The 27,955-nt window shown below is 40.3% G+C and overlaps 1 protein-coding gene across 9 annotated transcripts in view; it reads left to right on the top strand.

The window, feature by feature from the left end:
* The window catches only part of NPAS3 (neuronal PAS domain protein 3), a 927,606-nt gene that overhangs the window by 838,857 nt on the left and 60,794 nt on the right, over positions 1-27,955 (top strand). For all 9 annotated transcript variants that reach the window (XM_070478040.1, XM_070478042.1, XM_070478039.1 and 6 more), the window contains one exon: positions 19,373-19,491. In XM_070478040.1, the coding sequence (XP_070334141.1) occupies positions 19,373-19,491 (119 nt within the window). The remainder of the gene's footprint in view (positions 1-19,372; positions 19,492-27,955) is intronic.

Genomic DNA, 27,955 nt, shown 5'->3' with positions numbered 1-27,955 from the left:
TTGCCTTCATCTTTTCAGACCTTTCTCTCCAATTTCTTTCTTACTACCCTCCATCTTTCTTCCTCCTCATTTTTATTCCCTGTTTAATTCTCTCCTCTCCTCTTTTGCATTTGCATTTTCTCCTGTTCACATTTATTCCGTAGCATTTTCTAGTAAAACCAGTGACTGTAAAACTTTCTTACCATGTCTCAGTCAGGTTCATGATACCTATCCATTTCAGAAATTTATCACCCTAGAAATCTTTTACCCAAAGTCATGTTAATGATAATAGCACAACCGGAAATGTTGGTGAATACATGAATTTTTAGAACAAAATAGTAACATGTATAGAGGTACTTTGCTTTCTTTCTGATATTAGTCAGGTTTACATTTGATGTTTCAGCACCAGATAACCTCACAAGTACACAACAATGCTTGCTGCTCAAATTTAACTTAACATTAATCAAGCTTTTCCTTCATGTGGATTTATTTCATTCTTCTAGCAACCTCCTGTTATAATACTGTGAGCTTCAGCGGTATAAGGTGTAGGTGGAGGAGAGATACATGACTGATTTAAGACTATAGAGCTACTCGGTTGCTAAGCCAAACCTAGAACTCAAGCTTTGGAATTCTAAGGCATTGCCCCACTTCCCCATGACCCTGCTGCTCTCCGTGTTGTGGCGTCATCCTGCCCAAGGGCACCACTGTTGTGATTTCAGTTCAGGATCCCCTGCTCTGGGACCTGGGGGACTACTGAGCATTTCTGTCCATCCCTGTTCCTTGATCCACCCAATAATCCTAAACACAGACATTTGAAACAGCCTGCAGAGATGTCAGCAACACCAACTACAATCATAAAAACTGACATTTACTGAGGGCTCATCATGGGTCAAGTGATATGATTTACATGGATTGTTCCATGTGTCCCACTGTACGTGGCAATTTAAAGTGACTGCAATTGAGTTCTCTAAACACTACACATCCTACTGTGTATCTTATCAAACATTACTAAAGCTGTTTTACAGAGAAAGCGTATCTACCCATATGAAGGGAAAAGAAAAAGAATCAAAGTATTAAAGAGAGTAAAATAAAATCAAAGTAGAACCAGCAAATCTGGTCTCCAGGTCCTTTCTCTTTCTGCACTGAGTCAATAATCTATGCCATTAGCCTCACTGATGGACCAGTCCCAACCTAGCACTGAACTAGTGACATAGGGAAGTAAATCTTTATATTTAAGATTGTCTTGGCTGTTTGTTCTCAATACTAAAGGTCCTTTTGCCATAGAGAGGCACTACCTCTCCTCCAAGTAGTCAGCCCTCCATATCTGCAGGTTCCACAGCCATGGTTTCCACCAACCATGGAGAGAAGCCTTGGATACCAAGGGCTGACTGCACTCTGACATTTTATATAAGGGACTTCAGCATCCCTGGGTGTGGTGTTCCTTGGAGGAGGAGGAGGGGTTCCTCCAACCAATCCCCCATGGATCCCAGGGATGACTGTATCTATAAAACCTCCCTGTAAGACCCTCCTATATGCCTGTGTTAACTGTTAGGGCATTGTCAGAGGATCAGAGCAGAACTAGGGGATGTTAAAATGAAAGGAAAATAAAGAAATCTCATGTCTAGAAGAAGGAACACTAGTACAATTAAGAGGGGGTGGCAGGGGGGTGGGCAATCTCATTACCGAATATAAATCCCAAAGAAAATAAAATATTCCTGACAATAAAAATTATTATTATATTACAGATATGAAAAGAGAAAAAACGTGGTTCTAAGTTCACTGAAAAGTTTCCCTTCGGTCTTGAGTGATTCTTCTCCAGAGCCTCCCATGAGTGCAAGCCTATAATTTTAATTATATCTTGGCATTCTCATAAAGCAAACAGCGTGCTCAGGTAGTATTTATTACCTGTTAGGAAGACTACTTATGAATATGCTTCACAAATTCCAACCACAGTGATCTACAATGGGCCTTTTCAAGGACAGAAGGGGTGAGCGGGGATGCATGGTGGAGAAAAGTTGCTCATTAAGGGAGGGTTTGTTATCCAGAAACGTATAATTAAGGTGATGGTCCCAGCTTCTGTGACAGCCGACACTCTGGTAGTTGTTTGATTGCTGTGTGGGTCAGGGATCAGCCCTGGCGACAAGATGTAGCCACATTAGTGTGTTAGCGAACAAGTTAGGAAGTAAATTACAGCTGCCTTTCTCAAGCACATGAGTGTCGGTCTTCATTGTTTTGTTTTCACTGTACGTCAGCAGGCCTGTGGCTTCTGAAGACTTTGTGTGACAGGTTAGGCATTTTATCCTTTGAGTAAACAGTAATCACGGTGTGAAGAAAGTGGGGCATTGGAGATTTGTCCTATTCTTTGAGAATTCCACTCTTCCTTTTTAGTTTGCTCCAAGGGCTCATTGGGGATACATATATTAAGCCCTTTAAATAGTTCATAATAAATCTTTGTCTCAGGCTGATTCTGACAGTTTTTTAAAGAGTCTTTTAAGAGAGAATCCTCAATCATTTGTTAATCCATGGGGTGATCTTCAGACTTTGGGAAAAAAATAACAGCCCGGGCTCTTGGGTAGTGAAAATACAATGTAGGAAAAAAAATATATAAATATGGAAAATCCCAAGAATATCATCTTACTGAGATTACTTACATGTTCTGCATGTATCTAAATGCTTTCTTTCTTCTCCAACAAGCCAAAAAGAGAAAAGAAAATAATTGTCAAAATAGCAAGGGTTGTTATTGATAATTTTATGTTTTCGGACTAATAGGCATCTCCTAAAATGTCAAGCTTTTAATTGTGTAAGAGAATATTCTTTCTAAAGTAAACTAATTCTCTTGGCAGAAAGATCATTTCTTCTTTGCCCTTGTTTCCCCTCTAAGACTCCTTCTGTCTTCCCCTAAATTATTCCTATACACACTGCTATTTTACCTGGTTGGGGAGAGGCATTCCACTTTTGGAGAAAGGATTGTAGATGTTGGTTATTAATGTCAACAAAAACAAAAACTTTGAAGGGCAATACATAGCTTTTAGAATAAAGACCTTTCTAGATTGGTTTTCTATATTTAAGTTCCCATTTTTGGTATAAGCTAGCCTGTCAAGTATTAGATGTCTATAATTTAAAGAATATCCCAGGATTTTAGCACCAAAGAATGATATACAACACTTACCAGAAGAAAGTAAAGGCAATATTATCTCCCATGTAAACAGTTAATACCAGGCAGTCATTACAATACTTGTGCATTATTTGGACAATGAGTGGAAAATATTCTAAAGCTTCTCTACAGAATAAAAAGAATGCTCAATCACAAGTGGTTTATGTAGAAATCATTTGCTATTCCAGGGAAACTGATTTGGCTGTATTTGGTCTGCTTGTACCTAAAGTGATTAAGGCAGAAACTGAAGAATGCAAGTCCTATCTCTGAGTCACATATGACAATAGGCATCACAAGAGGGGCATTTTCCCCAGGTTTATGATCTGAACCTCTATGTCATTGCTAAAATGCAGGTTCTCAAGCAGTTTAAAAAAAAAAAAAAAACACCAAGAACTTTACTAATAACATACAGTTTAGTTTAGTCACTCAGTCATGTCCGACTCTTTGAGACCCCAAAGACTGCAGCACTCCAGACTTGCCTGTCCATCACCAACTCCCAAAGTTTACTCAAACTCATGTCCATTGAGTCGGTGATGCCATCCAACCATCTCATCCTCTGTCGTCCCCTTCTCCTCCCACCTTCAATATTTTCCAGCATCAGGGTCTTTTCCAGTGAGTCGGTTCTTCACATCAGGTGGCCAAAGTATTGGAGTTTCAGTTTCAGCATCAGTCTTTCAGTGAATATTCAGGACTGATTTCCTTTAGGATGGACTGGGTGGATCTCCTTGCAATCCAAGGGACTCTCAAGAGTCTTCTCCAACACCACCATTCAAAAGCATCAATTCTGCGGTGCTCAGCTTTCTTTATAGTCCAACTCTCACATCCATACATGACCACTGGAAAAACCATAGCCTTGACTAGATGGACCTTTGTTGGCAAAGTAATGTCTCTGCTTTTTAATATGCTCTCTAGGTTGGCCATAGCTTTTCTTCCAAGGAGCAAGCGTCTTTTAATTTCAGTGCTGTAGTCACCACCTGCAGTGATTTTGGAGCCCCCCAAAATTAAGTCTCTCACTGTTTCCACTGTTTCCCCATCTATTTGTCATGAAGTGATGGGACCAGATGCCATGATCTTCATTTTTTGAATGTTGAGTTTTAAGCCAACTTTTTTCACTCTTCTCTTTCACTTTCATCAAGAGGCTCTTTAGTTCTTCTTTGCTGTCTGCCATAAGGGTGGTGTTATCAACATATCTGAGGTTATTGATATTTCTCCCAGAAATCTTGATTCCAGCTTATGCTTCCTCCAACCCAGCGTTTCTCATGATGTACTCTGTATTTAAGTTAAATAAGCAGGGTGACAATATACAACCTTGACATACTCCTTTCCCAGTTTGGAACCAGTCTGTTGTTCCAGGTCCAGTTCTAACTGTTGCTTCTTGACCTGCATACAGATTTTTCAGGACATAGATCAGGTGGTCTGGTATTCCCATCTCTTTTAGAATTTTCTAGTTTGTTGTGATCTGCACAGTCAAAGGCTTTGGCGTAGTGAAAAAAGCAGAAGTAGATGTTTTTCTGAAACTCTCTTGCTTCTTCAATGATCTAGCAGATGTTGGCAATTTGATCTCTGGTTTCTCTGCCTTTTCTAAATCCAGCTCGAACATATGGAAGCTCACAGTTCATGTACTGTTGAAGCCTTGGTTGGAGAAGTTTTAGTATTACTTTCCTAGAGTGTGAGATGAGTGCAATTGTGCGGTAATTTGAACATTCTTTGGCATTGCCTTTCTTTGGGATTGGAATGAAAACTGACCTTTTCCAGTCCTGTGGCCACTGCTGAGTTTTCCAGATTTGCTGGCATATTGACTGTAGCACTTTCATAGCATCATCTTTTAGGATCTGAAATAACTCAACTGGAATTCCATCACCTCCACTAGTTTTGTTTGTAGTGAAGCTTCCTAAGGCCCACTTGACTTCGCATTCCAGGATGTCTGGCTCTAGCTGAGTGATCATACTATCATGGTTATCTGGGTCATGAAGATCTTTTTTGTATAGTCCTTCTGTGTCTTGCCACCTCTTCTTATTATCTTCTGCTTCTGTTAGGTCCATACCATTTCTGTCCTTTATTGTGCTCATCTTTGATTGAAATGTCCCCTTGGTATCTCTAATTTTCTTGAAGAGATCTCTCATCCTTCCCTTCTATTGTTTCCTCTGTTTATTTGCATTGATAACTGAGGAAGGCTTTCTCATCTCTCCTTGCTATTCTTTGGAACTCTGCATTCAATTGGTATATCTTTCCTTTTCTCCTTTGCTTTTCACTTCTCTTCTTTTCTCAGATATTTGTAAGACCTCATCAGGCAGCCATTTTGCCTTTTTGCATTTCTTTTTCTTGCGGATGGTCTTGATCACTGCCTCCTGTACAATGTCATGAACCTCCGTCATAGTTCTTTAGGCACTCTGTCTATTAGATCTAATCCCTTGAATCTATTTGTCACTTCCACTATATAATCATAAGGGATCTGATTTAGGTCATACCTGAATGGTCTAGTGGTTTTCCCTATTTTCTTCAACTTAAGTCTGAATTTTGCAATAAGGAGTTTATGATCTGAGCCACAGTCAGCTCCTGGTCTTGTTTTTGCTGACTATATAGAGCTTCTCCATCTTTAGCTGCAAAACATATAATCAATCTGATTTCGGTAATGACCATCTGGTGATGTCCATGTGTAGACATCTCTTGTGTTGTTGGAAAAGGGTGTTTGCTATGACATGCATATGGAGTTTATTAGAAATCAATGCAATAATAAAATAGCAAAGTGGGCAAAGGACAGCCTACTCTCATGTAAATTCAAGTAATTGAAGACCTAGAGCACAGGCATCCATAAACACCCGGGGTCCCTGACATGATACGGGTGAGCCGCAAACCAATGACGATGAATGCAGGCAGAGTGTTCTGCTACCAGGCAACAAGAAATATGTGGTGCCAGTCTTTAAAACAATCATTTGGCATTATAGAATATACCGTTTAGACTCACATACCATCTGATACAGTGCTAAAGTGTTGATGTTAAAAATGCCAAGTACATCATTAGAGAGTTATATGCAAAGCTGGGAAGAGGACAGTTAAGTAGTATCAACACATTTGCTTTGCACCCAGTTTGAGAAAAGGCTACTTGCACCCAATTTCACCATCACCCTTAGCAATAAATAGCCTTTATATTTTCAACTTGAAAGGAAAAGGGTAATTCTATAGCAGAGCTAATTGCAAACATTATAAATACAATCATTAGAAAATGACTGCTTTTTTTTATCCCCACCACTTGGGAAGACTGTGTGTAGCCTTGAAAACAATATACAAATGACTTATCATCAAATTCAGATATGGGAATGATGCCTGCACATTCACTATGAGGCCTACATGTATCTTAGCTGACCAAGACCATAGGGATCCAGCCCTGTCTTCCTGGGAGCAAAGCAGTGTTACTTCTGCCAGGGGATTAGAGGATTTTGTTTGGGTCCTGAGATGGAGCAGTGGTCTTTGAAACATGCTGTGATCATAAGAGAAAGGAAACTTTGCTTAACTGATGATGTCAAAAATAGATATCTGTTAGCAAAATAACAGATATAGATAATTATCAGGTTATCTCCTATTTCTGGCTCCTCTAAATTATTGTAAAATAATGTTACTAAGAATAGTCTCCAATAAATAAACCTCAATCCTTTATTGATGATGGATTTAATACAGTACGTCAGACTGAAAACATTTTGAAAAATAACCACTTCAGGATGTGCTGAAATAAAGCCATAATAAAATCAACAAATTCTAGCTGCCTTGTCAAATTCCTGTATGATAAACAATAATAAATTAGCAGAAGACACTGCCTCGGGAGACAGTTGCGGAGACCTGTCAGCCAGGCTCTATCCCCAGAACACACACGTTCACGTGGGAAAATAAAAATCGGTCATTGTGCTGGACCCCATAACTGAGGAGGCAAATTTTAAAAGCCATGCCATCGTGCCAATATTCACACAGACTTTCAGTTATTGCTTGCCTCTCTAACACTCTCCAGTGAGAAAGTTCCAGCCATTCTGAACATTTTCTGTGTCCCAAGCCAATTTCCTGAATGCCTTCATCTTGTTTCCTGCTAACCAGGTGCCTGTCACACCAACCCTTTCCTCAGTGCCACATAGAATCTCATTCTTCCGTGAGCAGGGATGCCAGAGTTAACACATAAAAATACAGGATTCCCAGTTGAATTTGACATGTCCATGCAATATTTGTGCTGTGCTATGCTCAGTTGCGTCCAAATCTTTGGGACCCCATGGACTGTAGTCCACCAGGTTCCTCTGCCCATGGGGATTCTCCAGGCAAGAATACGGGAGTAGGTTGCCACTCCCCCGTCCGGGGGATCTTCCCAACCCAGGGATCGAACCCACATCCTGAATTGGCAGGTGGATTCTTTGCCAAGCACCAAAAAACAGTCATTGTTTATCTAAAATTCACATTTTGCCAGGTGTCCTGTATTTTTATCTGAGAAACTTCATTAGGAACAAACATCAATTGCCACCATCTTTTCCACGAATCCCACTTTTGCCTATTCACTTTTATTGAAACATTTCTTCCTTGAAGCCCACTACTCGGAACTCGCTCTGAACAGAGGCTGTGATTCATTCCTCTGCTTCTGACTCTCCCAACGTGAAAGAGCAGTGGTTATCACCTGGTGCACCCACTGCCTCTTCCCTACAATGTCCCCCAATATCAGCACATTAAAACAAACAACAACAACAACAAAAAAAACCAGCATTCCTTACCTGTTCTCAGTGCTGCTCTCCATCGGTGATGCCCACACCTTTCATTGACCGACCTCAGTGGCGAAGGCTTGTGCTCTGAGGTCTGTCCAGCCATCTCCACTAGGAGGCCACAGATGCCAGCATCAGAGTTTCCAGGAGGGGTGACAGTTCCACACACATCTCCTTGACTGCCCAAGCTCAACAAACTCATTTCCTGACTTACCTTCAGCTGTCTATTGGCACAGCCATTCCTTGACCTTTAACCATGCTTCGTTTTTAAAATGCCAAGTATCTGTTAGAAAAAACAGAGGAAAAGCTTTCTAAGGTATGAGAGCAACAAAAGTTTCAAAGGGAAAAATGTATAGACTTCTCTATATAAAATTTTAAAACATTTTTGTATCAGTGAACACCATAAAAAGAAGTAAAAGGCAAAAAAATGGGGAAATATTTGCAAGAAATGTGGCAGACGTAGTATCCTTAATATATATATATGATCGCAAAAGAGTTGGACACTAGTGACTAGTTGACTAGTCACTAAGTCGTGTCCAACTCTTTTGCAACCCCATGGACTGTAGCCAGACAGGTTTCCCTGTCCATGGGATTTCCCAGGCAAAAATACTAGAGTGGGTTGCCATTTCCTTCTCCAGGGGATCATCCCGATCCAGGGATTGAACCCATGTCTTCTGCATTCACAGGTGAATTCTTTACCATAGAATCACCTGGGAAACCCTATATGTGTGTGTGTGTACACACACACACACACACACACACGTATCATTAAAATTGATATGATAATAAAACTCAAGTGGAAAATAGAGGACATAAATACATGAATCACTAAAAAAAATTCAAATGGCAAGTATTAAAACATGATTCAACATCATTAGAAACAAAAATGCAAATTAAACACATGAGATGTTTTTACATAATGCTTTTTAGGATATCTTCTAATTTAATATTTTTTATCAACTACTAAAAATATTAAGATGGCAATTAATATGAACATCAAATATTGCTGATAAACATATAAACTGATAGACACCACAACTTTTTTGAAAAACAAATCATACGTGTTAGCTTTAAAAAAAAAAAAACTTATGCTCTTTGACCCGGTAATACTTCTTCTAGAAATCTACCCAAAGACATGATCGGGATGGGGAACGCATGTAAATCCATGGCTGATTCATGTCAATGTATGGCAAAAACCACTACAATATTGTAAAGTAATTAGCCTCCAACTAATAAAAATAAATGAAAAAAATAAGTTGAAGGAAGACTAATCTCCAAGAAATTCAGCACCATGCAATGGAACATTACACAGTCAGGAAAAATAGTGTTTGAAAGTGATGTACTGATATGGACACATGCAGATACTATCACTACTTAATTTTAAAGCTGCCTTACAGCCAAGACCACTGGAGCCCCAACATCCTTTTATTCCCCAAACAGTGTCTAATAAAAGCCCAGCTATTATCACAGAGTGAGCAATGACTTCTAACATTAAAAAATGTGAGAGATACTCAGGTATGATCCTAATTTTGAAATAAATATATATATAAATAGTAAATTAGGGAACAACAAAACATATTATTGTTAATAGTTCCTGGGTGATAAGGTAACTGCATATTTTTTTTCTCATTTATACTTTCACATTATCTTCCAGATTTTCTATGAACATAGGAAAAATAGAGATATAGAACATGAACTTGTTTAAAAGCAACAAACAGCATTCTCACAAATCATTCTGGGAACAAAGCACCCTTTACTAGCTGCCTCACCCATAGTACCATCCCTTTCCCCTCGTTCTCCCCTCTTCCCCATTTCATCACTCCCTCCTACACGTTTGTCTCTTAACCCTCTGGAGTCCTTCTCTCATTCCCATTGTGTCTGCTCCCATCTCTGGCAAAAGGCCCCTGTTGAGCATGGCCTAGAAAAATTTACAAAGCCATTATCATCAGGGCCCCCTAGAAAACCAGTGTGCTTAAATTTGAGCCATGCAATTTCTAACTGCTGTGTAATCTTATTACGTATTTTCTATTGATCCTACTTGCTTTGCCTACATGGGCTGCTCCACAGCTTTTTTTTTTTTTTAACTCTTAAAATCCTCTCCTTCTCATACTTCATCTCCACAAACGACCTTTACTCTATTAAGTGTTCAACCCTGTTCCCATCACCTTCCCCTCTCTCCCTCCCCTCTCTCCTTTTCCCCCACCACCTCAACTCTCATGCTGTTTTTCTTCCCCCCATTTCAGAGGCTCACCTCTCTTTCTCTGTTACTAATACAATATCCTTTAGGATTTAAATTCTTCAATTACCATTTCTAATACAGACAACTTTAAACTCAGTCCTCTCAATCAATAAACATACTCAGATCTCTTTATTTTCATCACCAATATTCACCAAAGAGAAGTATATCACGTATTTACTCAACCTTTATCCCACTTTTCTAGCGAAGCTGCTCTCTCTAGAGATCCCCAAAGAAATGACAGTGCCAATACATTCATCTTGGAGGCTCGACTCTCTGTCCAGTTCTTAGTAACTCCTCCCTTAGTTTCCTACAGGTTAAATTTTCATCCTTAGCACATCACTTATTTTAATTTTGTACTAAAGTCCAAAGGTAACATTTCTAGAATTTTATCAGCACTGGTGCATATCTATCCAAATAACAGTTTTCTGTAAAGCTATTTAGTGATGAAGTTGCAACTCAAATCATGAGCCCAGAGGTATGGCGATTTACCAATACCCATGTGACTTAGTCTCCTGTGCCACATGACCAAAACGTGGTTCTCATCACGCGCCAGCGCCTTACCCTGCATCACTCTTCTTTATACCGCATTAATTACTACCAGAAACTATTATATATTTTCTCCTCCTCTCAAATGAAAACGTTGTTATAAACTATCCCAGCTCATTATAGATCCTCATTATGTATTTACTGTAAATAACTGAACAAAGACTGAGCGAGCTATAACATCCAGTATGTGCTATTTAAAACACTCACTGTCTTTAGGGCTGTATGCCTAGTAAGGGCCAGGAGTTCCAGGCACAGGCAAAAGATCAACCTTTAACAACCTGTAAGGGGCCCTCAATCCATTCCCCTACAGGTGGAGAGTGATACTTTGTGCATCCGTGGTTTGAATCACTGCCTGATTTTTCACCCAGTGCTGCATAACTGTTTCTCATCACATGGCATTGTTGTAGTTAGTCACAGAGCTTTAAAGCAATGAAAAGGCAGAATGCATATGTGTGTGTTTGCAAGTGTCTCTGTAACCAGACTCCTCTATATGACTCCTTTTGAAAATATGGTATGTCGACAACATCTGTGCCTGAGATGGAGATTTGGCCAGAATGCTAAGAAAATAAACATGGCAGTTCAGCTCGATACTGGCAACCGGTTACTGCCCCATGGATAGGCTGCACAGAAGATTCATGTATATGAAATAGTATATTAAAGTAAACTTACAAAAGCAAAGAGCAATCATTGCAACCATAATTTTTTCTTCCTCTTTGGGATTCTAATTTTAAAAGCATTAAAGAAGACAGCTGCTCATGCTGTGATATGCGCTAAACAGCCTGAAGGATGGAAAAAAATATATTTGTAGCTCATAATAACTATTGACCTTTCTGATATACAGTGTTCTCTGTGTTAGCTATTCGGTTCTATCAACAGTGAAGATTGAACATGACTTTTTAATAGAAAACATGGGGTTTCAAGCTGCCTTCACAAAGGTGTTTATGTATTGTTATTTTGTTTTGTACTACAAAGACCAAGTCCTGATGCCCTTTGTCTGACATCGTGTTTGTCATTAAAAAAAAAAGAAGAAGAAGAAGAAGAAGAAGAAGGAAAGAGAGAAAGGAAGGAAATAAAAGAAGGAAACAGAAAAGGAAAAAAAAAGCTTCAACATTACTGAGTATGTTTTATATGAGGAATTGGCTCGTAACCACTTTATAGTCATGATAAAAGCATTGCCACACTCGATCCCATACGCAATACTGGTAATGGAATCCAAGAGGCATCCCGGGAGGATGTGCTATATTTTTCTCCCAGAATGGATCCCTCAAGTGGCAACATTTATAGGGAGTCTCCAGGAAGATTTAAAACCATCGCCTGCAGTATTCAGATGGCAGGTGCTTTAGAGCACACAGCCTGCTGCCGAACGGGTCACGCCGGATGTCGTATACTCTCAAAGGCTATCTTTACAATCCCCAGTTTTTCCCCTTGAACTTTCCTGATGCTTAGGAGTTGTGTACAGAAACACCCACTGGTAGCAGCTTGACTCTGACACTGTGTGTATTTCCCCGGAGTGGTATCATCCAAACACCAACTGTGGAGCAGCAGGCGGCAGCTGAACGCGCTCCTCTCCCTCGGGGGACAGCCTCCCCAAGTAGCAACCCCTGCCAGGCGCAGGAAGCCTGAATGCCAACCTCATGCATTCCGATTCTCATCCCAGGCAGGCAGATACTGCCGGGGAGCCCATGCTGACAGGTGGCATGGGTTCGCAGATTATTATTGTTTTCCTCCTCTTCTTTTTTTTTTTGGCGGATTATTTTTAATGTTACTTTGAAAGAAGTTTATTGCATCATTATTGAGCCACAATTATTTTCACAGCTATGCTCTAGAGTTTCAGTTAATGATTCATAAGTTTCTAAACAAAGCTAAAGACTCACAACTGAGTGGGAGCAGGAACCAGCCCTAATGAGACTTCAATAAATATGGCTTTTCCGTCATACTCCCAAGCAAGCGCTGAAGCTGAGAGAGCTGGTGGCTGAACCAGAGGATGGCGGCTGCAGTTGCATTTACCTGATGTCCAAAAGCTAGTACAGCCTGGGTCCTCAAGAAATAGTGGGCATTGTCTCCCCACCAGTGGCTGAGCATCTATATGTAGTCTACAGATGCCCATCACCCCCTTCAAAATTGCGCTGGCACATGGTAGAGGATGGGCCAGTGGGATGACCAGCTCTCTAAAGACAGAGAACAAAGTTTTCTCTAATTCTAGGCAAAATCAGGCCAATCCTTTTTTGCCTACCAAACCCACTGGTCCATGACTCTCAAAATAACACTTAGCAGAAAATGCTTCCTTAGAGATGAATACAAAAAGAGGACATAATGATTTCCTCTCCACACAAAAAATAAAATAAAATAAAGGCTTCCTGGGACAAGATGTTTGGTGTGAGAGAATAAAGGGCAGGGGCAAAGACTAATTCTTCCTGAAAGAAAGCATCAGAATGTTACTTTATTCAACATGCAAACTGAGTGTCTATTTACCTAAAATGTAATCCTAGGTACTTGGGGGGATGAAGGGGGCTGGAGAAGGGCAGGGAATGGATACAACTAAATATAAGCAAGATGTCAAGCCTGCCTTTCAAGATATCACAGTCTTGCAGATGATACTGTTGATAGCACCTTTTGCAAATTGCACATTAAAAAAAAAAATCAGTTGAACATTTAGCTTTGAAAACATAGACCCCACTTATAAAAATCAGCATTACAGGTAGCTTTCCTTACATATGTGCATTCACCATGTACTCTGGGCAATGCATTCCTTCGCAAAATCACGAGTTTTACCCATGTGCATGTTGTCACATTTCAAAACAAGGTCATGATTTTTCCAAAAAAAAGGTTCCACGTGGGAATTATATTATCTATCTTTGCATAACAAATCACCCCAAATACTTACAGACTTTTTTTTTTAAAGCTAAGATATCTCACATAGTTTCTGTAAGTCAGGAATCCAGTAACAGCTTGTCTGGGTAGTTCAAGCTCAGGGTCTTTCATGAGGTTGCCATGGAGATATCAGTCAGAGCATAGTCATCTGAAGACTTGACTTGGGGAGGAAGGCCCACATCTAAGCTCACTCACCTGACTGTGAGGAGGACGCCTCGGTTCCTCTCCACACTGATCTCCCCAGAGGACTGCTCAAGTGTCCTCACAATATGGCAGCTGGTTCCTGTTAGAGTGAATGAGGTGGCAACAGGGAAGCCATGCTGCCTGTCATGACCAAGCCATACATCACCAAGAATGCCACATGCTATTTATCTGAAGTAAGTCACCAAGTCTAGCCCACAGTCAAAGGGAGAGAAAGCAGGCTCCATCTTTCTGAAGGGCTATTGAAGAATTTGTAGCAGTTTTAAATTACCACAGTTGTCATCCTAGGTAAACATAAAATCTGCTGGGGACAATTTCTGTGAGAAAAGACTTATTTTTACCATTGACATACTATTTTTACCACTGACCTACTATGAAGTTGAAAGTGTTAGTCGCTCAGTCGTATCTGACTCTTTGCAACACCATGGACTATAGCCTGGCCAGCTCCTCTGTCCATGGGATTCTCCAGGTAAGAATACTAGGATGGGTTGCCATTTCCTCCTCCAGGGGACCTTCCTGACCCAGGGATCAAACCCAGGTCTCCCATATTGCAGGCAGATTCTCTACTGTCTGAATCACCAGGGAAGCCCTACTACTAAGTTGGGAAGATCTTATTAGATTAATGTCAATATTTAATGAATATTAGTTATTGAATATATTAAATATATATAAATTATATATATATATATATATATATATTCCCTATGTGCTATAGAGAATCAAAGTTAGACCTGTCTCCACCTTGCTGCCCTAGCATAAGAGATAAAATGAGGATATAAATAAATGTAAGAACAGTATATTGACCACATCCTGAACTTTGGAGTGGGACAAATAAGTCATGTCTATGTGCTCTGTCACTGACTACCTGGGAGACTTGGACAGCATGTATTTTTATATAATGGTAAAGATTTGATATTTTCATCAGTCAGTATGGACTAAGTTAAGCTGCAATAAAAAGCAATCCCCAAATTACAACAAAAGATTTATTTCTATGAAGATGGGCTAAAGGTTCTGCCCCCTATTGTCCTCATTCCAAGACCTAGGTCAATAGAGCAGCCAGCATCTGAAATGTTGATAATCAACACAGCAGTGAGAAAGAGAAAGTAGGACCTTGTGACCAGCTCTTCTAGGAAATTCCACCTGAAAGCAATACATGAATTTTGTTCATATTCTTTTGGCCACAGAAAGTCACATGATCAAACCTAATTTCCAGCTGGCAGAGGAAGTGCAGGGAACCTTTTGCAAGAAAAGAAATAACCAGTCACATTCTAAAGTCCTAAAGTCCTAAAGTACACATTTCTTTTAGAGTGAATGAGGCAGCAACAAGGAAGCCATGCTACCTGTTATGACCAAGTCATACATAGTATCTAACAAAGGTAACAGCACACGCCAAGGAAAGTTTGACTTTATCAAGAGAACTGTGAAATGGCCCAACATCTCTTCCCTAGTCTTATGAAGGTCATTTTGGTTGTTTGCACTTTGCCCAGAATATCTCAAAAAGGAGAAGATTCAATTAAGCAGTGAAGTGGGGGGAGAGTATATTTAACTTCGTATCTTAACCACTCAGTCCAATTCCACTTCTCCTTTAAAAGGAAAAATACTTTGCTCACACTTAAGGAGTAACAGAGTTGTCTCAAAACCTAATTTTCTTTCTCACTTCCATCATGATTTCATAGCAGTTGAGGGCTCTGACCCTAGTATTGCACAGCAAACATTTGAAGTATGCTAAAAAGAAAGGCTGTCTTTATGCCTTGGCCTCACCCTCTTGCAGGAACCCCAAGGAGGGTCCCAAAAGTGCTCAGCAAACACCTGGATCTTGGATTGGTCAGAGAGAACAGGATGGTTCCCAGCCATCTTCTCCTTCCCTCCCCCCTCGCCACTGCTTCCTGCCTCTTCATGCTAAGGATGGAGCAACTACAGTACCAGTTAGGGAATCATCAACAGAGGGGGAATAACACAGATATGCTTTCACATTACGGTGGCATTTGCCAACGTAAAAATTATTACAACTTTTGCTATAAATTGTTCTGTAAATTTCACAAAATATGCTGAAACTGACATTTCAAGAGCTGAGATCATTTAGATTTATTTAAAAGTTGAGGCCCTTGAGAGTCAGCAAGAGAGTCTATTTCTTTATCTAGCTTTCATCTGTGTGGGTCTTGTTTTCTTTTTTCAGTTCCTTGTTTATAATTCATAGGTCACAACGGGCCATATCTGGGCTTTGACCACTTAATCCAGTTTTACCCATCAATTTCTCCTATGTCTCAGGCAGCAAATATAACTTCTCTGAATCTCAATTTTTCTTTTTTTATCAGATCATGCAGCGATCCTGGCCTGTCTTAAAAAGTTGACAGAAAAGCCTGTGATATCTGGAAAGCTCTCTAAAATGCTTTTTTGACATAGATTGGTTCCACAGTCTTTACAGAGCACCAGTCTTAAGGATACTTTTCTCATTACGTCGTCCTCTCTTCATATCCACCCAAAACACACACACACACACACACACACACACACATCCTTTCTCTATTCCATGCTACGGTCATGTCACACGTCACCAAGGCCATGCTCCCTTGGTTCTCTCCCAGTAGAATGTTCATCAAAATCCATGCTTCTCACCTGAGACCCTTAGAAACTTCTCTTCTAAAACTGCTGCTCTTGTCTGTCACATGCAGATTACGTCTCTTTACATGAGAGACATCCCTGTTAGAGCTGGGATAACCAGAGCACATTTGCCAGCCCTTGGGGTCATGTGGCCATGGTACCTGTGTACTGGGGATTAGTTTCTTAGGTGGCCTCTGAAAGGGCCAGTGTGGCAGGTTACTTCTGCCCCTGTCCTCAGAAAGCCATGTTAAAGCAGAAATCTTTATCAGAAATTAAAGATATCTTTATCTTTTCTAAGTTGTCTTCTCTCCTTCTCCCTCACTGCCCTTCGCACCATACCCCCATGCTCTTGAAATAAAGTGTAAGGAGCAGTTATTATTTCGCTTTTCAATCTAGATTTCACTGGGGCAAAATCTGACCTCAAAATTCCTCTCACACCAGTTGTCCTGGTTTTAATGAAGGCTGCTCCTATATATTCTCAATCGCTCAGTCATGTCCAACTCTTTGCAACCCCATGGGCTGTAGCCCACCAGGCTCCTCTGTCCATGGAGATTCTCCAGGGAAGAATCCAGACAAGTGAGTTGCCATTTCCTTCTGCTCCTATATATATTGACGATCTAACCCATGGGGCAGGGGAGTGCTGTGTTCACTGCCCAGCCAGAGCAGGATGCAATGTTCACCTCCATAGCTCATGTAGAGCTTGTGTCTCCCATTTCATCCCCTAAGGGGAACCACCCTTGCTGGGGTCTCTAAAGTATCCACTAAATGTTTACCTGTGAAAGTTCCATGTACTGAAAATGATAACAATTTCTAATGATGCCTAATTATTTGCCTTTCTACAGTTATGTGGTTCCTTCCTTCCTGGGTCAGGGTTTCTTGGACCTCAGCCCTAAAACACAGTTCACTTTTCTGGGAAGTTGCATTTTTTCCTCGGCTGTTGCAAACACAATCTCACTGAACAGAGCTGAATTCTGAAAGCTGAGTTTGTGATGTGGATTCTGATGGCTTCATGTTAGTTCAAGTCTCTGAGGACCGGGGCCAATAAATGTGAAAGGGACCCTAGTAGATTGGCATACTTTTCCATTTCCACCAGGATGAAAAACTGCTATAAATTAAGTCTAACCTTAAATGTATAATCTGTCCTTGGGAGGAAGGAAAAAAAAGGGGGGGGGGGGGACATAGCATCTTCAAGCTCTCGGCATCCCTTACGAGAAAAATTGGTTCTAAGGGTCTCTGATCTTGTGTTTTAGTAAAATAGAACTGCACGGCTGACTGACAGTTCTGATCTAAAGCATTTACGTTTAAGTTTTGATCTCTCTGCTTTTGATTAAAACTAATGAGCTCATTTAATTCAAAATGGGAATCTCTGATAAGAGAAATAAGGTTGATGTGATTGGATTAGAGGGGCAAATTAAACTCTTAGAGCAGAAGTTTGTGCTTATATAGTGTATTAAAAAGCTGTTGGCGTATTATGGCGTGTTAGATGATGAGAAAAATTTCATAGTAATTCATATTTAATCAGAAGAAATGAAAGTACTAAATATAACATGGCTCTGCTTTTCCCTCGAGTGATAAAAAGCTGTACATTTAAAATGACATCAGATCCGTGCTAAGACAAAAAAAAAGATGAAAATCTTGAGAGAGACACATAAGAAGGGACACTTGTCACTGGTTCCATCACCCCAGAATAGAAATGCCATAAATATAGGAAAATATAGTCAGGTGAAGGCAAGAATGATACAAGCCCCCAACCACAAATAGTAAGGCTTCTCTTATTATCTCACTCTTCTTTCATCAGAGCATCAAATTTAATATTAAAAAATAGATGTTTCTTCCCCTTAGAACTATATGGAATAAGTTTCATAATTTGAAATTGAAAAGCTTGTTTTGCCTATTTTTTCTTTGTTTTTTAATAGCTATTTTCTCACCTACTTAATTCTTAAATCTCTTTATTACACATATTTCTTGATCTTCATCCTAGAGAAAATTAGTGTTCTTATAGAGCTGCTCAAAATGTTTTGTTGTTGAAATTTTTTAACTTTAGAATAATAAGAAAAGCTTTAAAGTATATTTTAGAAGAGCAAAATTGGAGTCTTTTTAGGCTTTAAAACCCCCAAGTTAACTTCTCTTCAGGAAAATACTTAAATGTATAAAATACCATAGAACCTTATTTCTAAAGAAAATAGATTTGCATTGCCTCCTGACCTGCATAAAGGTGGTTTTAGATCACCAAGAATGAAAACTACCATTTTAAGTTTTATAAGTCAAAACATACTCTGCTTAATCTTAAATACATTGAAAGGGAAAGAGGAGCTGTCTTAAGAGAAGAAACTATGATTTTCTCAGAAGCAAAGAGGTAGAAACACAGAGGATGTTTTCTATTCTGGGCTGGGGATAAGCTGCCACTAGTGACAGCAAGAGCAAGCTGATCTTGGGAGTCGTTTTTGTTTTTATCCGTATAGCCCATTCTCGGCCCTCTATCTCCAGTCGGTTGAGAAGAATTCAGGCCTCTTATTCCCCATAATGAAGGAAAATAGAAGGGCAAGAACACTGGCCAGGGTATGGCTGCCCCAGTCTTGGTGGTGTCATGATGCTCAGAACTCCCCAGCAAGCAACAGATCCAAGAAGGGATTTGCAGGGAGAACAAAAAGCAAGTCGTCCTGACTCTGATCAGAAGCATCTCCACCTGAGTCTTGGTTGATCCCATAAATCTCTGGGGTCCTTCTTTTTTGTGACTGTTCTCTCCATGTGCGCCAGCCAAGCCTCATGATATGCTACAATTACTATCAGACCCCACTTGGATGGCTGCTGAAACCTAAAAAGACCTGAAAAGCTCTTGCTCGAACCAGAATGGAGTTTCTTGGGATACATTAATTCTCCTTTTTTATTTCCTGCAAAGTAAACATTTTCTAAATGAGATAAATTGATTACTACGCTCTTAGCACCCATCAGTCATTTATTTTTAGTGAACTCAAGGATTGCACCTGAGCAGTAGCTGAAAGGGGCTATGTAGAGATCTAAATCATGTGTATGTATTTTTATATTCTTCAGTGGAATCAACCAGCCCCAGTCTGCTCACCACTGACAACACCCTTGAGCGTTCCTTTTTCATCCGAATGAAATCTACTCTGACCAAACGCGGCGTGCACATCAAATCATCAGGATATAAGGTAAGCTGGGTTCCAGCAGGGGTGAGACTCCTGTCTCGGGTCCATCCTAGGTCATTTGCCTTGCATGTCCCAGCTGCTTTGGGTCCACATGATCAAATCATGTGATTCTGAGCAGCACACAGGGTTCTCAGTTATCTTCCTGTCTCAAGGCAGGGGACTCATTATATCTCACGTTCTCACTTCAGACAGTGCTGGCTCACTAAATGCTTCAACAGAGTGTCTTTTCTTAAAACACATGTTAATAATGCATCAAGTGCTTCAGCACATGCTAGAAATTCACTTTGATGGAGAAGGTGAGCCAAATTCACATCAGTCCTTAAGATGACTATTCTAGAACTACTACTCTAAAAGTTCTACTTCTCCCATCTCCCCCTTCCAATTCCCTCTTTCTCTTTAAAGACTGTCCATTTGGGAAAAAAAAAAAAAAATCCTGGCCATCAAGATTCATACGTGTAGATAAGAAAATCAGGTTGGATGTCAGAAATCCTAATTTTGAAATTACAGTGGCTGAACATTCATTCACACCTTAGCATAGATAGGACACTCCACATACAGAAAATATGTTTCACACAAGAGCAAACACCAAGTCCAGAGTCATAATCTACATTATTTTACCATTCTAAAGTTAAGAATATAAAAGCTCTAATCTTGGGAAATTCCAACATTTCAGTTACCATAGCAACATAAATTAAGACCTATGAAATTCATGAAATGCCTTTGGCAACCTGAATCTTATCAATTTTACAACACGCTAACCAATCTCTCAAACAGTATTTATTATAGGAGGATGGCAAACAAATGGAATGCACTGTGGCTGTCGCCAGTGTGACCTCTTCCCATTGGAGAGTCTAGAGCTTCCAGTAGCCCAGTTCTTGTGGGTCATTGTTCTAGCCTTGCCAGGGATAGTAACAATCATTCTCATCAGGCTTTGAAAACCTTATATAAGTCATCAGGACAGGAGCAGCTACAGAAAAGTCAGAATCAGACATTTTCTTTGATATTAATTCTTCTCTAAAAAAATAAAGCAGGGGCAAAGCAGGTCTTTCTAGGGACAATCTTTAGATGGGCTCTCCCACAGCCCAAAGGGCACATTGGGAACACCCTTAATTTTTACCAGGGATCAAGGCAAGGGAGAGGTAGGTACTTGAGCAGCACCAAGTGCATTAGCTCCACCTACAGAGCGATTTGTGGTCCTGTGATAAAGGGGTAAGTTGGAGGACAGAAAACAGACTATCTTATCCAATTTTGTATTTTCCTGCCTCACTGAAACACTATGCATTTATTAGTTGTTAACTGTGTAGTCTCAGCCAGTTTGAAATTCTATAGGCAAACTATTAGATGTAGCGATTATTGTCATGTTAATGCAAGAAAGATGCATTATTGGTATGCCAACTTTTCTCCATGTCAGTTCATCTTTCCCAGTTTGTACTGGTTTGTACCAGGCATATCCCAGAAGGAAAGAAGGGTGGAAGGGGTGAGGTGTATTTTGTGAAAGCAATATCTAGTATAATTCAGTATCATTAGATAACTTGTTTGAAAACCAACAGAAAATTATCATTACGTTCATACAACAAACTAGAGATTATAAAACTTTGCAGCATCTTAGCTTTGCCACAAAGTGGGAGGTATGGTAAAAATAATAACAACACAGAGAAATAGTTTGAGCTTCAGTCCAGGCAAGAAACTAAGCGGCTTGGGTTCTGTTGGTCTGTCCTGTCATTCGGGCAGCTCAGGCAAGCTGTTTTGCTACATGATCTGAAATTTCTTAAATACTGATAGAATATTCGTTCATTATTTTAACAAATACATAAATATATTTGTGGAGCCTATCTGAGATCCTAAACTCAGCACTGAACGACAGAAAGTCCCTGGTAACTGCTAACAAGCAGCAAGGAAAAAGACCACCGTAAGTAAATAAAGAAAGTGATTGCAGAGAGCAATGAAGGCTAAAACAGTAGCTAACATTTGTGCTCACTACAGTATGCTGAGTGTGAGACAGTTTGTATGTCTTTGCGACTGTCCAAGAGGGAAGTATTTTCATCGCTTCCATTTTACAGATGAAGAAACTAAGCCTCAAGAGGTTAATTACACACCCCAGGTCACACACTGGGAGGGACAAGGCTGGGGTGTTAGCTCTGGCAGCCTGGGTCTACATCTCCTGCGCTTAGCCACAAGGCCACACTCTTTTAGGCAAAGAGTAAAGCAAGGTGATGTGAGGGAGTGGCTGATGGGGACCATGTTCGATAGGCTCACTGAAGGCCTCCTTGAGTGACATGTCACCTATGAGAGGTGAATGGAAAGAGCCCTCCATGAAAACATAAATAGAAGACGAATGTTTCTGGAGCTCCTCTGGTTTAGGATTAAGACACCTTGCTCTAAGAAGGGAAACAACATATTAAAAATACAACCTTGAACATCCAGGATTAGAAGAGATTTAGAAGCTGTTCCAGTTTCTATCAAATTCTATCATGTTAAAGTAATCATAGTCAAAGATCTCTCCTGGCAAATGTCACACTGCACTTGAAAATATGTGGGTCATTTTCTAATATCTTTTGATATTGATCGCTAACATAATTCCACAGTAATGAGAACAGACTCTGTATGATTTCAATACTTTTAGACCATGAAACTTCTGCACCTGGTCTTAGGTCTCTGATTACGTTCCAGGGTCTCCTAGTTTATAGTCTATGGGAACTTGTATCCTACTATTGTGTGAAAATTGTATAAATCTTAATTGTGTCAAATTGGTTGATAATGCTTTTCAGGTTTACTCTAATCTTCTACTGCTCTGTACCTTCCATTAATTTCTGAGAGTTTCATAGTGAAACGCCAACTAAAAATCTTAGTTTATCGACTTATAACAACTGTAAAACACAGTGGAACTATATGTAACTTTGTTTGTATTTTCCAAGTCCCCTGTTAATGTGTTAACATATTTTCATAATTTACAAAAATAAAAAAGATGAATTATATCGTGTTAAAGTGATCACAGTCCTCTGACAGTACCATCTTTCTCAACGTATCCTGCGAGTCTCCATCCAGTGCTGACTTCCCTCCCCAGCACTGCTCACATGAGAGTTGCTTCATCCACTGTTCCCCCAATAAGATGAATCACCCAGCAGATCCAGCTCTCCCCCTCCTCCTCCACAGTGAACTTCCCTCATTAATTAACCTTGTCTGGAAGTGAGTAGAAGAGCTGATGAGAAGCCGTGACATGACACAGCTGAATAACATCCCTATTTATCTGTTCATTCTCAGTAAATAAATCTAACAGCTTATAAAACATTCAAATAAAACTGGTAATCACCCCCACCACCACACAATAAACACAAATAAAAAGAAACAGCGATGATAATTTCTCCATACTCCCAATATTCTCCCTAATTTATTACCATTGTTTGCTTATTTCTTTCCCCTTAGTTAAAGATTCAAGATGTTAAGCCTTGCTCAGTGCAGGTCACTACATTTTCCTCCATTTCTTCCTATGACCTTGGCACGTGGGCTGTTCTGACTTTCTCCGTAACTCTTCAGTGTCATCATTGTTGTCACTGAGAGTAATAACGGTAACATAAGCACCACTTACTGAAGACTGGCAGGGACCATGCCATTTTGTACTGATTTTACCTAATCCCCACAACTTCATAGAAAAACTTCCTCTGTGCCAGGCATTGTTCAAAGTTTCCATTCGCTTAGCATGCCTATTTTGCAGGTGGTGAAGCTGAGACTTGCAGAGCTTCGATGCTTTGCCCATATTCATTCTTATAGATCTTAAGTAGCTCCTGAGGCGTCAGGATTGATCCGTGCCTTTAGGCTCCAGAGCCCTGTCTGTTCACTGCTCCATTTCAGTGCTTAACACGTGAAGTCCAAAGAAGGGCTCGGCACAAAATGGACCTCAACAAAGGAAAAATAAATGCACATTTTTAAAAGAAAAACCTCTTGCTTGATTAAGACCTTCCCTTAGTATCTCAGCAGATTCCACAGCACCAGTTTACAGAGAATTACCTTTCTTTCTAGGGTATATGATACCCACTCATATAGCCATGGTCAAAAATTCTAGCCAAAGAAGTGCCAACCTGTATCTGCTAAGTCAGGTTGACAGTGGTATATAAACTGGAATTGCTTCCACACCCCAGGCTTAGGGAAGTTGCCCTCTCTCCTCCAAAGAAGTTTCCCTGCTGTGAGCTGACATTCCTTGTCTCTGTCTCCATTTGCTGTGTTATCCAACGGCATGAAAGTGTTAGTCACTCAGTCATGTCCAACTCTTTGCGACCCCATGGACTGTAGCCTGCCAGGCTCCTCTGTCCACAGAATTCTCTAGGCAAGAATACTAGAGTGGGTAACCATTCCCTTCTCCAGGGGATCTTCCCCACCCAGGGATCGAACCCAGGTCTCCCGCCTTGTAGATGGATTCTTTATCATCTGAGCCACCATCTAGACCAGCCACTTTTTAAGCCTTGGGGGCTTCCTTGTTGTTTAAGTCTCACTGTTGGCCATGTATCTTCACATAATGGGCCTCTCCTTTCAGTTGCAGTGCATCAATATTCTACCTCCTTGAGTAGGTCTAGGTCTGGGGGAACTTCCTAGGTATAGCGCAGTAGGGCAAAAGGAGATAATGTAATCAGGGAAATGAGAGAAGGAAGGACTCATGGGGTTGCCTCCTTACCTCCTGTCCCTTGGATGGGACCATTCCATTTTATACTCTATTCTTAAATGCCCACCAGCAGCACTGTCATTTCTAGAGTATTTATCCACATACATGATGATGTCCTACCTCTCAGGGCGTGGTGGAACATCCTGGTCTGGGAAACACAGGCAGATAAAGAATCTCTGTTACGTTAATACTGTGCTGAGAATGACTCCTTGAAAATCCTCAAATTCAGGAGTTCCCACTCTGACACAGGCAAACATTACTAACGGGATGGGAGAGCTCCAGATACTTAAACAGAAGCAGTTCCCCCATCTGGGATAACTTGGCTATGAATTTGCCTGTAGCTATGTGTTAAGCCAAACAATTCCTGAAATCTATCCAGCCTCGTTATGGTCTAAAGAGTCAAAGTATAAATAATAATAGAGAAAAATACTTTGTAGGTTCACTAGTTTATTCAGCCTGCTGATATAATTCAGCTTTAAGAATCTTTTATCAATATCTAAACATGAAGTAACAAAAGCAAAAATTTAGAGGGTGCTGTTGGAGAAGACTCTTGAGAGTCCCTTGGACTGCAAGGAGATCCAACCAGTCCATCCTCAAGGAGATCAGTCCTGGGTGTTTATTGGAAGGACTGATGCTGAAGCTGAAACTCCAATACTTTGGCCACCTTATGTGAAGAGTTGACTCATTGGAAAAGACCTTGATGCTGGGAGGGATTGGGGGCAGGAGGAGAAGGGGGTGACAGAGGATGAGATGGCTGGATGGCATCACTGACTCGATGGGCATGAGTTTGAGTAAACTCCAGGAGTTGGTGATGGACAGGGAGGCCTGGCGTGCTGTGATTCATGGGGTTGCAAAGAGTCAAACACGACTGAGCCACTGAACTGAACTGAACTGAATTAGCGACAGGAAGTTCTTTTTGTCTATTCTAAACCCATAAACATTGACATCTTTCAAGTAAGAAACTTCTCTTGTTTTTTAAAACTCATTGTTGTATCTTCTGTAGAATAAGGCCCTTCCATAATTTTACCAGTGATTTGTTTCACTTGGGGCATCATAGATGCCCATAGGGGCTTCCCAGGTGGCACTAGTGGTAAAGAATCCACCTGCCAATGCAGGAGACATAAGAGACGTGGGTTCGATCCCTGGGTTGTGGAGAGTCCATGGAGGAGGGCATGGCAACGCACTCCAGTATTTTTGCCTGGAGAGTCCCATGGACAGAGGAGCCTAGCGGGTTACAGTCCATGGGGTTGCAAAGAGTCAGACATGACTGAAGCGACTTAGCACTAGATGCCTTTAAGGATGTGATGAAATCTGTAGCACCTCTCCCAAGGTAAATGTATTTTGCATCAGGAAGTTCTTGAATCACTGAAGTGTATCCAGTGATTTCGGGTTACAAAACGCTATTTAATGTGATTAATCTTTGATACTTATTAAGAAATCAAGTTAGTGCATCTTCCAGAACATGTTTCACCAATATTATAATAGTCATTTCCTGCCTCCTCATTTCTCACTCCCTTCTGCCCATTTAGTGTTAATAATATGTACTGAAGTTCTGTGACAAAAGACATTAACTCCTAGATTACAGAAGGACAAAGAGAGCACTTCCATTCTGATCCCCACGTGCACACAGAGATAATCTTCTGAAAAAGTACTTCTCAGAAAATATTTGTATAAACATAATACTGACTATTAAAAGATTCTATCTGTAGTTGAGAATTATTTTCTGTGGCACATGGTCCTCTTTTGTTTCCTGTTCACTTTAGTGTGCAACAGAGTCGTGTCGCCAGGATTTTCAATGTCAAGCTAGGTCAATTTTGGAATTGAAGGCTTTTCATATGCAAACATATTCCTGATTGGATGCGTATACTGACAAGACTCAAGATGATGGCAAACTAGAAAGGAATTATTACTCTTTCAATCATCTGGAATTTTAGTTCTTCGTTTAAGTCTTATTAAACCAAGTCTATAATTCTAAGCTATCAACCCCTCTCTCTTGATCACCTGCCACTTTAATGTGCTGCCAAAACTGGTTGAATCCACCTGCTCCTATTGCCATTCCTCCAATTTAATGCCTTTTTTCTAGATCTGTCATGAGAAACCTCCAAATTACCTCCCAGAAAATTTACTTCTCCAATCTGTCCTGAACTCCACTCCATGGAATATCTTCCCAAAGTCTCAGTGATCATTTGCTTCTCTACTCCTAAGTCTTCAATAGTTCACAGTGCCAACATATTCAAGAATCTGATCCTTGCCCACCACCATCTCCATCGTTCTTTCTTAGAACTCCTAATACTAATGCTCTAATAAAATCAGTCCAATCATCTTTCTTGAAATACATTTGCATACTCACACTGCTATCCTTTTGACCATGCTATTATTTTTCCCCTAAAAATGCCTTTCTGCCACACTTCCACCTGGAAAACTCTTACTGAACCAATATGGCACCACTCAAATATCACTTCTTTTTGCATTTCTTCCCATACACCTGTCCCTTCTCCTCTGTGCTAAAATAGCATTTTTAGTTTTTACTAAAGCTCTCTGTGCCTCAGTTTTCTCACCTGCAAGATAAAACTCTTAACAGCATATAACCCAAAGAATCTTCCTACAGATCAAACTAAATAACACAGGTTCTGCTATCTTCCCTCCATTTTATAAAGCACTTTCATATAACCTCATGTGAACCTCACAATTTTTGGTAATTATCTCTTTCCAATTTTTGAAGACAGGTTAAAAACTGAGCCATAGAAGTATGAATTGACTTGTCTAGAGACATGTGAATGGTAAATGGCAAAACTGAGAGAAATATCCAGATCCTGTCATTTCACATTCCTTCTTCATTTCCATATACTGCAGTAGACACTGGGTGCTTTCTTATTCTGCTTTCTTCCCTCAGCACCCAGCACAGTATGCTGCATGTAATTGCCATTCAGTACATGTTAGCTGACTAGAATTGCATGCTCTCTTTTTTCTGAAATAGCAATGAAAATGTTGACAGTCGTGAGTCCTATAACATACCACTAGAGAACCTGCTAATTGACATCAGTGTCTTCTAGATGTGACCATTCGATCAGCTATGCACCCAGATGATTATACCATGATCTGGCTCACCTTCTCCATCTTGCCTACTAGGGTATCATTACTCTTTACCAGCGCACCTTCTGAAAATCAGAATGTACCACATCTATAGCATTCCCTTGAGCCGTCAGCTGAGAATTCCTTTTAGAAAACACAGAGTCATCTTTACCTCATTTATTCATCATCACTTCATATTAGCATCTGTTGATCACCATTTTCTTTTGATTAAATCATCTTTCAAGGCTTTTTTTCTGGATATTAACATTTTGAGGCTCCATCTCTCTGAAAAGTATAACAGTATTCAATAATAACCTGCCTTCTGCTACAACTCAGTGATTTGTTAAAGATTGCTTAAAAACATGTTAAGTTTTGTTATGGGAAGACTGGTTCTTTCTTTGCCCAAGAGACTAGTTGGTTGCAATGAGTTTTAATTGTACCAAGAGAAGTTCAGCTTGGAGGTACACCCAGCACTGGACTTCCCAGGTGGGGCTAACAGTAAAGAACCCACCTACCAACACAGGAGACACAAGAGACTCAAGTTTGATCCCTGGGTCGGGAAGATCCCCTGGAGGAGGAAATGGCAACCCACTCCAGGATTCTAGCCTGGACACACTCACGGACAGAGGGGTGACTGTCCACACAGTCATGAAGAGTTGAACACGAACTGAAGCGAATTAGCACACACACACACACACACACACACACACACACACACACGCACACCCAGCACTAATGCAG

Source organism: Odocoileus virginianus, chromosome 16 (genome assembly GCF_023699985.2).
Source record: "Odocoileus virginianus isolate 20LAN1187 ecotype Illinois chromosome 16, Ovbor_1.2, whole genome shotgun sequence".
Lineage (NCBI taxonomy): Eukaryota > Metazoa > Chordata > Mammalia > Artiodactyla > Cervidae > Odocoileus > Odocoileus virginianus.
Note: the sequence above shows the minus strand (reverse complement) of the source record. Positions and strands in the feature narration are given on the sequence as shown.